General features: G+C 42.2%; 1 protein-coding gene across 2 annotated transcripts in view; it reads right to left on the bottom strand.

The window, feature by feature from the left end:
* Tpx2 (TPX2 microtubule nucleation factor) overlaps positions 1-17,883 on the bottom strand; it is a 48,024-nt gene that overhangs the window by 10,335 nt on the left and 19,806 nt on the right. For both annotated transcript variants that reach the window (XM_038330638.1, XM_038330639.1), the window contains exons 2-11: positions 17,651-17,824; positions 16,299-16,412; positions 14,691-14,817; positions 11,741-11,869; positions 10,811-10,927; positions 8,932-9,053; positions 7,993-8,144; positions 4,729-4,897; positions 2,791-2,929; positions 1,155-1,368 (exon numbers count right to left, since the gene is read on the bottom strand). In XM_038330638.1, coding sequence (XP_038186566.1) covers positions 1,155-1,368; positions 2,791-2,929; positions 4,729-4,897; positions 7,993-8,144; positions 8,932-9,053; positions 10,811-10,927; positions 11,741-11,869; positions 14,691-14,817; positions 16,299-16,412; positions 17,651-17,756 — 1,389 coding nt within the window. In that variant the 5' untranslated portion in view covers positions 17,757-17,824. The remainder of the gene's footprint in view (positions 1-1,154; positions 1,369-2,790; positions 2,930-4,728; positions 4,898-7,992; positions 8,145-8,931; positions 9,054-10,810; positions 10,928-11,740; positions 11,870-14,690; positions 14,818-16,298; positions 16,413-17,650; positions 17,825-17,883) is intronic.

Below are 17,883 nucleotides of genomic sequence, written 5' to 3'. Positions count from 1 at the left end.
TGAGACACGGGGGAGAGGGAGGGAACGAGGGTGCCATATTTTTTTAAAAAAAGGCTTTCGGTTAAAGAGGAAATGATGATTATTCCTAGGTAGATCATGGTTTCTATAAAGCCTTGCAAGTATAACTTGAGGTCGCACGGCGACACACAGTAAGTTGCACAATGGCATGAAATCTGTAGTACCGATACCAGGAGACTGATACAAGGACATCTCTGCATTCTAGACGTTTAAGACAAGACTGAGCTACAAAGCAAGACCCTACCTCAAAGGAAAGAATAATTATTTCAACAGTGCGTTGTGTGTTAGTTTATATTTTATCAACTTGAGCTTTTACAGATCCTGGTTATCTATGCAAGGTTCAGAAACCAACCTTGTAGATCCTGAGGGAGGACGCCATATGAAAGGGGGCATGTGTCAGCATCACAGCCAGCACAAGGATGTCACCTCTACTATGTGTCACCAAAGCTTGCCCCTCTACAGAGCACTCTCTGAAGTTTCCCTCCCTCTTCTCGAGTTCTGCAGCCCATTAACTACATCTCTTCCCCAGGCATGGTGGTGAACACCTTTACTCAACACTCGGAGGCAGAGGCAGGTGGGTCTCCGGTGAGTTTAAGGTCAGTCAGTCAGGCCTACAAAGTGAGTTCCATGGCAGTTAGGGCTACACAGAGAAACCCTGTCTTGAAAAGTTACCCCAGAAACCCAAACCCCAGAAAAGTTACATCTCTTTTCAGAACACATCCACCTATGAGTCTGTAACTTTTTTTTGAGTATTATTTACTCACTCGTTGCCTCTTACTAGACTTGAAGTTTTTTGGGTTTTGTTTTTTTTTTTTTTTTTGGTTTTTTGAGACAGGGTTTCTCTGTGGCTTTTGAGCCTGTCCTGGAACTAGCTCTTGTAGACCAGGCTGGCCTTGAACTCACAGAGATCCGCCTGCCTCTGCCTCCCGAGTGCTGGGATTAAAGGCGTGCGCCACCACCGCCCGGCTAGACTTGAAGTTTTAAGACCAACTTCAATCCTGCTGGATCTTTTTGTCATTCTCCAGACTGATACAATGACACCCCGCTCATGTACCAACATGAACATTTGTGAGTGGGTGGATCTTTACTCATGTGCAGAACACTTCTGCCTACACCCACACCTAAAGTATTCTTACCACAACATCTTCCAGGATCTTAGTCGGGCACGGTCTGGAATGAAACTCAAAGTGTTCATCCTCTGATTTTTTCTTTGATTCTCTCTCCTGAATTCGTTTCTCAATTTCCAAATCAAAACCAACAGGCTGAGTGGGAGGTTTAACAGGTATCTTGGGCAAGACAGGGCCATTTTCAAAAATTCTGGGATCAAGTTCCCGAGCTTTGAATTTGTATCTGTAAAGAGGGAATTTAAATAATAAACAAAAAAATGCTTTTTTTTTTTTTGGTTTTTCGAGACAGGGTTTCCCTGTAGTTTTTAGAGCCTGTCCTGGAACTAGCTCTTGTAGACCAGGCTGGCCTCGAACTCAGAGATCCGCCTGCCTCTGCCTCCCGAGTGCTGGGATTAAAGGCGTGCGCCACCACCGCCCGGCTAAAAAAATGCTTTTTAAATTAAATAAAAACTACACAAAGTAGAACAAAACCTATAAATAAGCAATAAGATGATCTACCATGTACAGCAAAATCTCTCCTCTCCATCTCCTCTTCACCTCCTGAGAAAAGTAAACAAGGCAGGTGGGACTATGGAGGCTTGGGACGCCACAATGGCAAGCACCTGTAATCCTAGCATTCAGGAGGTGGAGACAGGGGACCAGAAACTCAAGTTTGGGGCTGGCGAGCTGGCTCAGAGGTTAAGAGCTTTGCCTGCTCTTCCAAAGGTCCTGAGTTCAATTCCCAGCAACCACATGGCGGCTCACAACCATCTGTAATGGGGTCTGATACCCTCTTCTGGCCTGCAGGCAGACACACAAACAGAATATTATATACGTAATAAATAAATAAATAAATAAATATTTTTTTAAAAAAAAAAAAACACTGGCTGCTACTCCAAAAAGCCTCAGTTCCCAACACCCCCAGAGAACAACCATCTCCAACCATCCCCAGTTCCAGAGGCTCTGACATCCTCTTCTGGTTTCACTGGGCACCAAGCACGCCAGTACTGCAGACACTGCATGAAGGCAAAACTCCCATAAATATAAAATTAAATTAAAAAAAAAATCAAAGTCATCCTTGGTAATAGCAACTTTGAGGTCAGCTAGAAATACATAAAACCCTTGTCTAAAAAAAAAAAAAAAAGTAGGGGCAAGCAAGGCTGGTGACATGGTCTGTAATCCCAGCAACTCAGGCTGAGGCAAGAGAATTGGATAATTAGACATACCTGAGCTACAGAGCCAGCCCAAGCAACTCAGTGAGCTCGACTTGAAAAGTTAAAAAGGACTGGGACATAGCTCAACAGTAGTGTTTGTCTTACGTGCACAAAGGCCCTGGGTTCACCCCAATACCATAATGATCGGGGAAGATGTAGGCAGACAAGTTCCAGCCTTTTCTAAGAGGAGAGCTATAAAAAATCCTTTGACAGCCAGGAAGGTAAGGTCTACCTAGACTAGGAATCCAAAATTAAGTTCCACTACTCGCACTTTGGCATTGGATTTTTACCAGCTTGTGCTCCAGGGAACCTCCACATTCCCACCTCAGTCATAGACAGGAGCAGTCTACAGAGCCACCATGAGAAGGAAAACAGCAACCGCTGCCCCCATAGGGCCGAAAGCAAACAGGCAGGCTTTGCTAGCCTTCCTCAGACAAGCCAGCAGGACTCACTGCTGCAGCTTCTCAAGCTCCTCGGCTTCCTGTTCTGCTGCACTTTTGCAGGTCACAACTCTCGCACGGTATTTAGTTTGCAGTATGGGAGTCTGGGGGTCTCTTGAGATCTTGGTCACAGGTCTGGAGGGTAACAAGTCTGTAAAGCAAAATCAAAGACATTTGCTTAGTTCTCCAAAACCCAACTGACCTGTAAATGCTACCCCAACCAGATAGAAAATGGACAAAGCAGAGTGCCTGGCTCTGTGTGCTCAACTCAGCTGATGCCACTCAACCCACACATGTTCCCTCCCTTCTTATCAAAGGGTAAATTCTTCTGCCATCTTTGCACTGGAAACTTAGCTATGCCGATGGAGGTCTCGGCCACTGCGCATGCCTTTCGACAGACAGCAAACTACTTTGCTTGTTGACAATGTTTTATTACAGTTTTCAGACCTTTACAAACCAATGAGAATTCCCAACTTTATAAATTTCACAACAAACATCCGTATCACTTATAGCAAGTCAATGGTAAAGTCAGGCATGATGGTACATGCCTGTAATACCAGCAATTAGAAAGCTGAGGAAGGAGAATCAATACTTGATGCCTAACCTAGGCTACATTTCAACTTCCAAACTGACCTCACTATATAGCTACACCGAGCAGGGAGGCAAAGAAAAGAAAAGTCAGATAGTAACTGGGGAAAGTCAGAGGTAGAGACAGACAGAAAGAGCAAGAGCAACTATCCCGACACATCAGTATTTAGAGCCGCAGTTCTCAACCCTCCTGATGCTGCAACGCTTTAATATAATTCCTCATGTTGGAGGCCCCCAACTATAAAATTACTTTCGGTGCTACCGCATAACTGTAATTTTGCTACTGTTATTCGCCGTTAAGCATGTATCTTTGCTTTCCGACAGTCTCAGGTGGTCCCTGTGAAGGGGTCATTTGACCCCGAAAGAGGTTATGAGCCACAGGTTGAAAACAGCTGATTTAGAGCATTAACAATGCTCACAGAGGGTATTTCCCTGGTCAGTAACAAGCCTGACAATTTTCAATCTAGACCTTATATAACAGTGAGAAAAATTATTATCTGACTCATTTACTCTTTGGAAACAGAATCTGACTATGAAGGTATGGCTAGAAGAAAACAATGTCATGAAGATAAAAAAAAGTCATTATTTTCATAATATAAAATGTCAGGATATAGTAGCAATCTTAAGGAACACTGTAGTTAGGGTTGAGAATGTAATACTTCAGTAGAGTGATTGACTAGCATACACAAGGCCTTAGGCTGAATCCCCAGCACTGAAAAAGAAAACAGAAAACTGCATTTAAAGTAAGTAACTCATGTGGTCACCTACAACAAAGTGCTAAATAATGCCTAATAGGAAGAGAAAATTTACAGATAAGCTCAAAAGCGCACCTTGTTTTGCCCAAAATATTAGCCATATTTGTTTTTGAGTCTGGGTTCTTTGTAGTCCATGCTAGCCTTGAAATCACTATTTAGACCAAGTTGGCCTTGAGCCCCCACCGCCCCCACCTCCCAAATGCTGAGATTAGAAGCATACACCACCAACCCCCCCTTGGCCACATCTCCTGGTAAGTTATTTTACAGTACTGTTTTCTTTTTCTTTTTTGGTTTCTCAAGATAGGGCTTCTCGCTGTCCTGGAACTCACTTTGTAGACCAGGCTGGCCTCGAACTCACAAAGATCAGCCTACCTCTGCCTCCCGAGTACCGGGACTAACAGCGTATGCCACCACACCCAGCAACTATTTTCAACCTGTAGACTTTGTCTTCTTGTAGAAATTTCTTTCATAAAGACAGAAACAAATAAAAGCCTCTCATCTGTCCACCACCGAGCCGGTACAAATGCATCAGCATTTGCACCCGTTCCCCTCACTCTCCGACTATCCCTTTAAACAACCATGGCTGCTGTCCTGAGAGGAAACTTACTCTCGTCCTTCTTATTCCTCAGGTGGTATCTACTAGGGGTTCGTTTGTGGAAGGCTTCGACCTGCTGTGCAATGGGCACATAGGTAGAAACTGCTTCGTCAAATGTTCTTTTCTTTCCTTTGGACAGATTGAAGGGCTTAACAATGGTGCATCCTTTAGTCACTCGGGCCTGTGAAGGGAAGAGCGATTGAGCAAATTAAATGAGATCACAGCCACATACTCAGCCCAGCTGTGGAGCTAGAAACCTTACACTATGAGTCCTTCAGCAAGGGTTACATCAGTCTGTGCAATCATGTTTCTTCTTTTGAAAATCTAGCACTTAGCAAATTGTTTTGCTATAATAGTACTTATGTAGTTTTCCCCAAGTATAGAATGCTTTGAACCAATCAAGAGCAAGTTTTCTTGGAATTCAAAGGGAAAGCATCAGGTCAAGGAGAGGCCTAACTTAGCTCTCTTCACATATACCCTCAACTGATTGACACAAAAGTCTACCCACTGTGGATCATTAACTTCTCATCTACTTTCAGTGAGTTTTTTGGTCAGGTCTCTCTGCATAGCCTTGGCTGGTCTGGAACTCACTATGTAGACCAGGTGGCCTTTAACTCACAAGAGATTCACCTATCTGCCTTCCCAGTGCTGGGATTAAAGTCATGCACCACTAGGCCTGGCTGAATCATTAATTTTGAATGGAAGCAAAATTCAAGGGCACATTTCTAATGAGGCAGCAACAAATTCAGGACTTAAGGCTGACTCGAGCAGTGACAGAGTATGATCTCATCTCAAATAAAAGACAAAGATGACTATAAATGTGAGCAGCTCACTACCTGCAGAATGTTGATTTAGGATCATTGCTTCTGGTGGTGCTCTGCTAATAAAACTAGACACGTTTTCGCACCAGTCATACATATGATGTATGGACACTCATGCAGACAAAACACATGTACACATTAAATAAATAAATAATTTGGGGGAGGCTGGAGAGGTGGCTAAATGGTTAAGAACACCTATTGTTCCTCCAGAGAACCTCGAGTTCAATTCCCAGCGCGCACATCAGGTAGCTCTGACAACCACCTAATTCCAGCTGTCAGGTAGTGATCCCACTTCCTCCTCTAAACTCCGCTATTACCCACACATACATGACACACACTCACAAGACACACAGGTATATACATAAATAAAGAAAAAGAAATATTAAAAGTATTTAAAAATAAAACTTTGCCTGAAGTCAGAAGTGGTGGTATACACCCAGCATCCCATTATTGGGGAGGGGAAGGCAGGAGGGCCAGGAATCACCCTCAGCACACAGTGAGTTTGAGGCAAGCCTGAACAAAATAGAACTCTGTTGTTTAGAAGAAAAATCAAACAGCTGGCTGGAGAGTGGTTCCACAGTTAAGAGTGCCTATTACTCTTTTTAAAAATTAAAAAAAAAAAAAAAAAAAGGAGCAGAACAGTGGTCATGAATTCCTTTAATCCTAGACTTGGGGAGGCAGAGGCAGGAGGATTTCTACGAGTTCAAAGATAGCCTGGTCTACAGAGCAAGTTCCAGGACAGCCAGGGCTACACAGAGAAACTTAACCTCTAAGACCAACAACCCCCACCACAAAACAAAAATAAATAAATAAATAAATAAATAAACAAACAAACTGAGAACAATGAGGTCTGCTCCAGCTTCAGTTTTCACGTGGGCTCTGTCAGATCTTGAACTCAACACTGTAGCAACAAGCTTTTTTTTTTTAAGATTTTTTTTCCCTTCAGATTTGATGTTTATTAAGGTTTTGAAAGAACAGGTCCTAAAACCTTTATGTAAATAACTGACCTCTGGTTCTACCCCAATCTCCTTTATCAATTAGCAAATTTGTCCTGCAGGCTAAACTAGGTGTCAACTATGCTCACATGACCCTAGGTTTATGTCTTTATTTCTGACATTATAATTACATCGTTTTCCCCTTTTCTTTTCTTCCTCCAAAGTCTCCCATATCATCACCAGCCCCATTTCAGATTTATGGACTCTTTTGTTATTAATATTTTGTTACATACATATATATTCCTATATATAACCCACTCAGTCTGTGTTCTGGCTAGTCTCATGTCAACTTGACACAAGCTAGAATTATCTAAAAGGAGGGAACCTGAATTAAGAAAATGCCTCCATTAGATCTAGCTGTTTTTATCTTAATGATTGATGGGGGAGAGCCCAGACCACTGTGAGTGGTGTCATCCCTGGGCTGGTGGTCCTAGGTTCTATAAAAACAAAACAAAACAGGCTAAGCAAGCCATGGGGAGAAAGCCACTAAGCAGCACTCCTCCATGGCCTCCAAATCAGCTCCTGCCTCCGGAATCCTGCCCCGTGTGAGCTCCTGTCCTGACTTCCTTCAATGATGAATAGTGCTGTGGGAGTGTGAGCCAAATAAACCCTTTCCTCCCAAGATTTCTGTGGTCACGGTGTTCTATCACACCAACAGTCACCCTAGCTAAGACAGCCTGCACAATGTAACTCGCATGTACGTTCAGGGCTGACCCTTCTCTTAAAGGGCCAAGGCAGTTTTCTTTATTAATTAACCAATGAAAGAAACATAGACAGATAACTCTCCTCCATCACCTTTGTACTGAATAACCAATGGATGTGCTCGTCCCTGGGAAAACTATTTCTCTAGCTCTCGGCACTCCTTAGTTACCTGTAGTTCTCTGAATAGGACTGAGGCCTGCTGAGCTTTCCCCATCCATGTTAGCATGTCTACTGTGTTGTCCTTGTTCGGCTCATGTTTAGGCAGTCACGTGGGTGAGACTGAATGCATTGTAGCTTCTGACATTCCTAGGAGACACAATCTCACAGCAAGCTCCCTGACCCAACTGGGGTCGGGGCAGCCCTCTCACGCTGTATCCAGTTTCATCAGCAGAGCACCACCAGAAGCAATCATGGCCCCATCTTCACATCTGCTGTCATCATTGTCTTTTATTTGAGATGAGGTCATACTTCCCACACCCTCTTCTACACCTGAGCCTTCAGGTGCTGGACGGAGAAAGCCTCTACAAATTTGCCACACATAATTTTATGTGCTTCCTATTCCATCTTAATTTTTACACCAACTTGGTAGCATGCTTTCCCAGGAGTGATTTGTTGACAGTCACAGTTCACAGGGAATTTGTATCTACTTGATTCAAAAGTAAGCCTCCTTCAATCATCTTATTGTAAATAATGACCACAAATGCTACAGCTGAATCCTACTCAATTAGTAATAAGAATGCTGTTGCCTGGCAACTTACAGGTGATGCAGGATGCTTTCGAAGTTCAGACATGAAATTCATTTCTTTATACTCTTCCTGGTTCTTGGGATTTTGTTTGATTCGCTCATCTGTGAGGAAGTGAAAGTCAACTGTTTTGGTGACTTGGCTCACGGATTTCTTCACGGGTTGCACTGAGGAACAGAGTAACACAGTTAGCATTAAGAACAGAGAACACTAACCCTTTCCACATCTCTTACTATGGATCGAGGTTTTATGTTCGCTGAGTTCTAGTGGGCTTGACGTTCTTTGCTCAGATGCAAACTAGGTAAGGAAGAAGAGCCGGCTACTAGGATGCAGTCACAGCTTGGAGAAAGATAGTCACTCCAATTGCTTTGATAAAGTCATGACCTCACCCCCTTTGTGAAGTGGTGCTAGAGATGGAACCCAGGGCCTCACTAATTCTAGTCAAACACCCCATACCACTGAGAATCCAAGCTTATCGACTGACTTTAAAGGCAAAATTTAACTCATAATCTTTAATACTGGGACCCTATAAACTCCAAAGTCCTTATCCAATAAAGTAAGCAGGAATCTCTAGCTTTGATGCCATCAATACCATTATGCCAGAACAATGCAAAGTCATACTTTCCCTTCTAAATGTAACTGAATTTGACAGAACTATTTTTGTCTTCCACCTTTAAGATGAGATGGATATGACAGGCTAGCAGGCTGACTGAATCTTAGTCCTTTTGCTGACACACAAGAGAAGAAGAGCATGCTCTGAGAACGCACTGGTGTAAGTGGTAAGGTTGAGAAAGAAATCCTGGGATGCAGCCAGTTTAAAATAAATACATGTCTTATGCTGGCTACTCAAACTGGTTTGGTTTTGTTTTGGTTTTGTTTTAGAGACCTCAAAAAATGCTACCAAAATTCCAAGAAGCACCCTTCTAGTTAAGGCCCAGTGAGGCGCAAACAGACCTGGCCCTGCCAGAGCAAGCTTCTTGAACTCCTCATTCTTCTTCCGCATCTCCACCACCTCCTGCTGCATCTTCTGTCTTTTCTCCAGCTCCTGCTCCTCGGTGCTTTTAAGAACCTTCTGCCTAGAAACAAGAATCAGTAAGAGAAGAAAGGCAAAAAGGGTTAAGTGATTCAGAGGATGCAAAAGCTGCTGGGTATAACCTATGATACCTATCAAACCAAAGTCTATCTACTAGAAACCAATGTAGCCTTAATTAAGTAACATTATGAGAAGATGGGTACTTTCCATGAATACACTATAAAATTTTCAGAGAACAACGCAAAACACTAGACACCACCAAAGACTCATGCATTTGTCTATACCAATAATAAGCTTTTGTGCCACATGAAAAACTAAGCTAAAAAGTCAGAAGAGCCACAAAAGAATTCCAGCACTTGGAAGATTAAAACCAGAGAACTGTAAACCAGCCCAGGTAACCTAGCTAGTTCCAGGTCCAGCAGTGTAAGAAGGAAAGAAAAAGCCAGCCAGTGGTGGTATATGGCTTTAATCCCAGCACTGGGGGAGAGATAGGCAGATCTCTAGGTGTTCCTGGCCAGCCCGGTCTACAGAGAGAGATTCAGGGCAGCCAGATCTACACAGAGAAGCCCCATCTCAAAAGACAAAAAATAAAATGCTATAAATAGTCTATCAGCTAGATCTGAAGCAATGTAAAATTAAAGAAGCAGATAAGGGGCTCAGGATGTAGCTTTATAGTCAGAGTACTTACTAACATAAGCAAAATTTAATCTCCAGGACCACACACCAGGAGTGTGGTGGATATCTACATCACCCGCACTAGGGATGTGGAGACTAAAAGAGCAGAAGTTCAAGGTCATCCTTGGCTACTCATCTAGTACGGGTCAGCTTATGCTACAAAAACAACAAAAAGGTGTGACACTGCAAATCTTTTTAATTTTAAAATAAAATTTGTAATAAATATCAACACCCATAAAACCATTATCTATTATTAAACCAGTGGTTTCAAATGTTACGACCCTTGAAGACAGTCCTTTGAGTTGTGGTAACTCCAATCACAAAATTATTTTCATTGTTACTTCATAACTGTGATTCTGCTATTACTATGAATGTCACTATAAATATTTTTAAAAATAGAGGTTTGTCAAAGTGGTTGTGAGCCATAGGTTGAGAACTATTGTATTAAAATATGAATGAAGGGCTGGAGAGATGGCTCAGTGGTTAAGAACATTGCCTGCTCTTCCAAAGGTCCTGAGTTCAATTCCCAGCAACCACATGGAGGCTCACAACCATCTATAGTGAGGTCTGGTGCCCTCTTCTGGCCTGCAGGCACACACACAGACAGAATATTGTATACATAATAAATAAATAAATATTTAAAAAAAAAAAAAAAAAAAAAAAAATAAAATATGAATGAAATTTTCCAGAAAAAAAAACTGAAATAATCTCTTGGCAAATGAATAAAACTGACCCCCCCCTCCCCCAAGTTGATTACTGACTGTAAAACCACGTATATTTACTGGGTAAAGGATAGGAAGCTCAAGGAGGCCTGTCCACTGAGATGGTAGGAACTGGTGCTGGTCTTGGCCTGTGAGGGTTTTTTGTTTTGTTTGTTTTTTAGCCCTGATTTTCTTGGCACTCTGTGAACCAGGCTGGCCTTGAACTCAGAGATCTGCCTGCCTCTGCCTCTGCCTCTGCCTCCCAAGGGCTGAGATTAAGGGCGTGCATGTTTAAACCAGCATCTGTGTGAACATCTGCTTTCCATCTCGGCATCCTGCGGGTCAGACAGCTTCCAGGGGTTTCCCCAAATAGCAGGTATGTACTGTACTTACTCTAAAGTTTACACTGGGGAAAGAGATTTACCTTGCAGGTGGAATAGCAGGCACAGTACGTCTGCCCTTGGCTTTCTCTAGACTTTCTCTCTCCTTCTTTCTGGAAGTACTGCCTTCTTCCTCTTCCTCTGGTTTCTTTTTATGAGACCTTGAGTTCAAAATGAATAAAAACAAATAAATTCCAGCTTCCTAAAGCACACCCTCACTTGGGGACTAACAACTGAAGCACAAGGCTCTTCGGTCCATCCTCAGATCACACACAGCACCAGCTCCCACAGAGGTCGGAGACCGACAGTGACAGCAGTCAACCTTCCTGACGGCTAGGATCTGTTTCTTAGTAAACTCAGAAGTAGAAACAATGTAGCCAGCTATAAGTAAGCCTTGTACTTGCCTTGGCAGCCCCCCACTGCAACTGGGAGATCCAAGTGACAATCTGAACAACTAAGATAAAATTTAAGATACAGTCTCTGGAGAAGACCTCACTTTCCTGAGTGAGTGACATCCTGCTCCCTTTACAATCTACCCTCTTGAACATGGATGTACCGTCCACAAACACAGCAGCTGCTTTCTGGCAACAGCTCAAGCAGAATGAAAAAAGCTAGGATGTAAGAGCTAAAAATCAACACAGAGACATCTGTGAAGCAAAAAATTTAGTCACTTTAGAATTTTCCTTGTGGTGACACACATTCCCAAATAAATAAATCATAATAATAAGCATGAACATCATATATTCTGGTCAGTCTTTGCCATAGAAGAGCACTGGGATCAAACCTGTAAACTAAGATTTGAGCATCTCCAGAGGGGACACAGGAAACAGCTTAGGAGTTTCCCAATCTATAGCCAGCCGACTGTAGATGGACCCATGGGTAACTTTAATAACTCAGCACTCTCTGCTCAGGAGAGAGACCTACTGCACAGGACAGAGGTCTACAAGGCCAACGGTAAAGCCTTGGTGACTTACATTTTCATTCTTTTGGGAGGTGGTAGGTCACGGGCAGGAGTGGTGCATCTCTTGGCTTTCATTTCAACAGGGGCATGTTTTTTGTCTTTGTGCTCCAAATCCTTCTGAGCAGAGAGTCTAAGGGATCTCCTATGATGGAATTGACACAATTTATCTTATGATGAATACATTTACTACAGATATACAAATGTTCTTCAGACAGTAAAAGTTTGTCATACTGCAAAGCCAATAAAACATTTATTATCCATTCTCTAGTAACCTAATGTTAGTGAGAATTTGCTATTTCCAACCATAAAAATTCTGGTATTCAAATTTGCTGGTGGTTTATAAATTAGTCCTCAATAAAACCGACATTTAAAAACACCAGCAAAACAGACTAAATAGGGTCATGCTGTTGTAATCTCAGCACTCAGGAAAGCTAATATAGCAGGATGGCAAGACCTTGTAAAGATAAACCTGAAATCAGAGCCCTGGGTATGGAGGTAGATGCCTTTAATCCCAGGGTTGAAGAGGTGAGGAGGGGAGCTTTGAGGTTAGCCTAGTCTACAAATTGAGTTCCAGAACAATCTTAGCTATACAGTGAAAGCCTGTCTCAAATTTTAAAAAATACTAACTCTATTTGAATGAGGCTGGGATGGTTCAGTGGGAGAAGACTTGGTTAGAAGGACAAGAAGGAAAGATCTAGGTTCACTTCCCAAGGGAGATGGGGAAAGAGCACAGAGAAAGTGGGACGGTTAAGATTAAAATATAAACCATAGGAAAAGGGAAATAGAATAACAACATCAACAACAAAAGACAGTAACCAGAAAATAAAGCAGTGACAGATCTAACCAGATTAATAGTTATAATATAGTAATATAAATACAAGCTGACAACATTTCAAATAAAATAAAAATTAATGAGACCAGGTTTTTTGAGGGGATTTTTGATTTTTTGTTTTGTTTTGTTTTTTCAGGACAGAGTTTCTCTGTGTAGCTTTGGTGCCTGTCCTGGAATCAAAGGCGTACACCACCACTGCCTGGCCCCCGAGACCAGGTTTTTGTTTTTTTTTTGGTTTTTCGAGACAGGGTTTCACTGTAGTTTTAGAGCCTGTCCTGGAACTAGCTCTTGTAGACCAGGCTGACTTCGAACTCGCAGAGATCCGCCTGCCTCTGCCTCCCAAGTGCTGGGATTAAAGGCGTGCGCCACCACCGCCCGGCTTGGTTGCTTTTTTTCTGTTTGGGTTTTTTATTTTGTTTTTGAGACAGGGTTTCTCTGTGTAGCCCTGTCTATCCTGGAACTCACTATGCAGACCAGGCTGGCCTCAAACTCAGAGATTCACCAGTCTCTGGCTTCCAAGTGCTGGGATTAAAGGCAAGTGTCATCATCTCCAAACTGGGATTTTTGTGGGGTATTTATTTATTTTTGGTTTTTCGAGACAGGGTTTCCCTGTAGTTTCTAGAGCCTGTCCTGGATCTAGCTCTTGTAGACCAGGCTGGCCTCGAACTCAGAGATCCGCCTGCCTCTGCCTCCCGAGTGCTGGGATTAGAGGCGTGCACCACCACCGCCTGGCTTGTGGTTTGTTTTTTTTTTTTAAAGCAAGAGTCCACTAACTGCCATCTACAAAACGTTAACTGTTTGTGATTCTTTAGTTACTTTAAAAGTTCCATATGAACGGCAGGGTTGGGGAGGCAGTCAGATGATTCAGTGAACAGAAAAGCTTGTGTCCAAGCCTGACCCCAAGTTCCTGTTCCAGGAACCACACCATTGAAGGAGAGAACTAACTCGAACTACTATCCATATGCATAATGGCATACATATACAACATATGTGTGAGTGTGTATGTGTAATTTTAAATTTTTAAAAAAGTTTTTAAAGATTTATTTATTTTTATTTGCTTTGCATTGGTGTTTTGCCTGTATGCACGTCTGTATGAGGGTGTTGAATCCCCTGAACTGGAGTTACAGACAGCTGTGACCCGCCATGTGGATTCTGGGAATTGAACCCATGTCCTATGGAAGAACAGCCAGTACTCTTAACCACTGAGCCATCTCTCCAGCCCCATAATTATAAAATTTTAAATAAAAGCTGGGCATGTAATCCGCAATAGAAAGTATGCTTAGCACAAATGAGAGTGGTTCAAATTCTAATGTTACAAAATATTAAGAATAAATAATAAAAGGCAATAATAGAATAAAAGTAAAAGAATAGACGATATATATAAACCTGATCATGAGAAAGCTTCTGTAATATTCAGAAACAAAGAAAGGCATTTGAGGGCTGAAAAGACGGACTCAGTGGTTACAAGCAGTGGCTGCTCTTCCAAATGCTACAGGGTCAATTCCCAGTACCCATATGAGGGCTCACAACTGTGTATAACTCCAGTTCCAGAAGATCTGGCATCCTTCTGACCAGGTGCCATAAATGAACATGATACACATAAATAAATGTAAGCAAAACACCCAGACACATAAAATAAAATAAATGAAATCTTTTAAAAAGAGAGGAAGGTAACTGACATCAGAAAAACATAACCTGTCAGGAGGGGGTGGCGCACACCTTTAATCCCAGCACTCCAGAGGCAGAGCCAGAGGCAGAGGCAGGTGGATCTCTGTGAGTTCAAGGTTAGCCTGGTCTACAGAATGAGTTCCATGACAGCTAGGACTGCACAGAGAAACCCTGTCTCAAAAAAAAAAAAAACAAAAAAGAAAAAATAAGAAAGAAAATCATTTTATTCATACAAAGCTTTTAAAATCAAACTGACGAGTTTGAATCTGGCTTTGAGACGAACTTGCCTTGAGCAGGCAGCTAAGTACATATGAGCTCCTACCTACAAATTAAACCTACAAGCTCCAATCCACCAGCACTGAACGAACACAGCAGTCTAACAGCACTGGCACAGGCATCGATCGCAGTTACTTTACTGCTTGAGCAGTCCAGTAAGACCCACAACTTTCGTGCCCACTCTTACCTCTGAGGCTGGACAGGAGTTTTTCCTGATACAGTACCCTCTGCAATCACGGAAGAACACACATCTGATGGAACGGAATGGTTTTGAAGATTTTCCTTTTCTGCCTCGTTATAGTAAGTGTTGTCAACTATGAGAGACCAAAAACCTAGTTAGACTACTGCAGAAGTGTCCTAAAATACCCACTTATAAATATATTAAAAGGGCTGGGCGGTGGTGGCACACGCCTTTAATCCCAGCACTCAGGAGGCAGGGGCAGGCGGATCTCTATGAGTTTGAGGCCAGCCTGGTCTACAAGAGCTAGTTCCAGGACAGGCTCCAAAGCTACAGAGAAACCCTGTCTCGAGAAACAAAACAACAACAACAACAACAACAAATCATATGGGGCTGGACAGATGGCTCAATGGTTAGGCACATTTGTTGTTCTTTGGGAACCTGAGTTCGAGTCCCTGTACCTACATGGTGGTTCACAACCACCTGTAACTCCAGTTCCAGGGTTTCTGACGCCCTCTTCTGACCTCCATGGGCACCAGGCATTCAAGTGATGCACATATGTGTGTGTGTGTGTGTGTGTGTGTGTGTAGGCAAAATACTCAGACATTTAAAAAAAATCTAATTTTTTAAAAAAAAGCATGCCTGCGTGAATTCAAACAATAAATATTTTTATTTTTTAATTTTAATATTTTAATTAACACCCCACAATCAATACTTAAATCTCAAGAAAAACAAATACATGTGTATATATGTGAGTATGTGTGCATAAGCATGTTTGTGATGATACAGAATTCTAAATTAAAATCATATGTATGCCATACAAAAATATCATTCCAAAGCATGAAAGCTTTAACTTAGGTAAAGTTATGCAGAAGGCCTGCTTATAAAAGCTATTTTGCTTATACAACACATACATGCATCAAATTATCACACTGTACCCTATGCTTATCAATTAAAAAACAATTTTTAGGTTGGCTATGATGACCTAAAGACAGTCTGAACTACATGAAACCATGTTTAAAAATTTTAGAAACTAAAGGTCTGGGATGCAGCCCAGTAGTAAAGCATTTGTTCACCATACTCAAGGCCCTACATTCAATCACCAGCTTAGCAAAAAGGAAAAGAAAAAACAAACAAATGCCAGGAAACACACACACACACACACACACACACACACACACACACAAGAAAGGAAGCTTATACACTATCATTATTCATGAACCTTAGTGCCAAATTCTTTTAAAAATGTAGCACTCAATTATTAGCACTTATCAACCATGCATAAGGTCCTAGACTTAATACCCAGTAGTAGGGAAAAAAAATCTCCCAAATGAATCCTAAATGCATATAAAAAGAAAGCTACAGTCGGGTATGATAGTACCTACAATGTCAGCACGCAAGAGGTGAGGCAAGAAGAGCACAAGTCTGAAGCCAGCTTAAGCTACACGCAGACCTCTTCTCAGGTAAAAGAACGGCACATGGTGAGCTGTACATCCACAATGAACTGACTCCACCCACTCACTGGCAAACCAACAGTCTCTGCTGACTCCCTCAGAGCCACAGCACTAATCCCCACCGGCTGTGGTCCAGGCTCTTGTCTAAGCAGGTTCTCCTTACCTGCCTTCAAAGGTGTGACACGGCCTTGCTGAACTTTGGCTTTTCTCATTCCCTGAAAAAGCTCTCCAATTCCATTCTTCCCAAGAAATTTGTTCTCCAAGCTGGCCTTCTCATCTGTGAAATAATCAGTAAGGAAGCAAAACAAAGAAGAATCAAGCATTAAAATGGGGAGTAAAGTCCATTGCCAGCACCTTTAGCGCAAACACAATTCTAGCAACTAAAGGAAAGGAATTTGCAGTCAGGGACAGACTGCAAATTCTCCCCAAAGCACCTGCAACATCCAACAACATCTCACAGTTAAGAAGAAGATTTTGTACTCCTTTATCTTTGTTAAGATACACAAGTTAGGGCCACACCAATATTATCTGGCCCTATCTACCACTTAAATGCATCACATTCTCCTTGAAGAAAACTTGTAGCCACCAGGGACTGTAAAATTACAAAGAACAGATTCTATTCCCAGAGCGTGGGGTGTGTGAGAATGGAGCAGAGCAAAGTTTTCTCAAGGAGTTTTATCTTGAGTTCTGCTGTGACTAAAGCTGGTACAAAAACAATCTGTTCCAGCAACAGGAGCTCAGGGAGCCCCTGAATAACTACACTGTGCACGGACATTCTGATTATAACCACTGGAAAGATGGGGCAAGATGAAAGAAAACAAGAAAGAAATACACTATAGCTAAGGTGATTTTCTAAGTACGGGATTATTTTTTTTCTTTTAAATTTTGCATTTAAACTTAATGCTATGCTAATATTCCCTTTCTGTGGATATGGGGAGGATAAAGAAAAACTTGTAAAAAGAAATCTTTGGACAGTCTGGGTGTTACCTCGGGGTTGCAGTGCTATGGGGATGGTAAAGACCGCTCTAAGACAGCAGGCCAGACTATCTGTTCTTCCTTCCAACAGAGCCCTCTGCTGAGAGTAACACCGAATCCCTTCCCCAGGAGAATACCAGACACCACCTTATTTGGACTCTGCATTTTAAGTGGTAAATGAAGTTGCACTCAAACACACATACCCATGTAGGGGACAGTCTATGCCCAAAGGAGGGGGAGGGAATCTAGTTATTTCTTTAGAGTCTCTTGCTTTTTAATTTGTTTAATTTTATTAATTTATTTTTATGTGCATGGGTTCTTTTGCACACACGTGCATGCCTGGAGCCTATGGTGGCCTGAAGAGGGGATCGGATCACTGGGGACTGGAGACATGGACTGCTACTATAGCAGTTAGTTAGGAAGAATAGCCAGTGCTCCTAATGCTGAGCCATCTCTCCCAGCCCTTCTACCCTTGAAGAGTCCTCAGTGCAAACAAGACACTCACCCTTAAATAAACCGGCAGAGAAAGCAGCAACTTACCAAACCAAGAGTCTATATTTTCAGTATCTTCTTCGGCATCCAAAGATGAAAAGTTGATAAAGTTGGTGGGGGCATCAAAAGAGTAAGTAGTTTTAACCTGTGACATTGCCCCCACTTAACGCAGAAGAATCAGCTTTTCCCAGGAGTGTGACACTCTACTCAACAGATCGACTTCTGAGGAAAGAAATGGTTGCAAAAGATTGGTTGTTCATCGATATTAATTATTGCTCTCT

The sequence above is a fragment of the Arvicola amphibius genome, chromosome 5, assembly GCF_903992535.2.
Source record: "Arvicola amphibius chromosome 5, mArvAmp1.2, whole genome shotgun sequence".
NCBI lineage: Eukaryota > Metazoa > Chordata > Mammalia > Rodentia > Cricetidae > Arvicola > Arvicola amphibius.
This window is presented reverse-complemented; position numbering and strand designations above follow the sequence as displayed.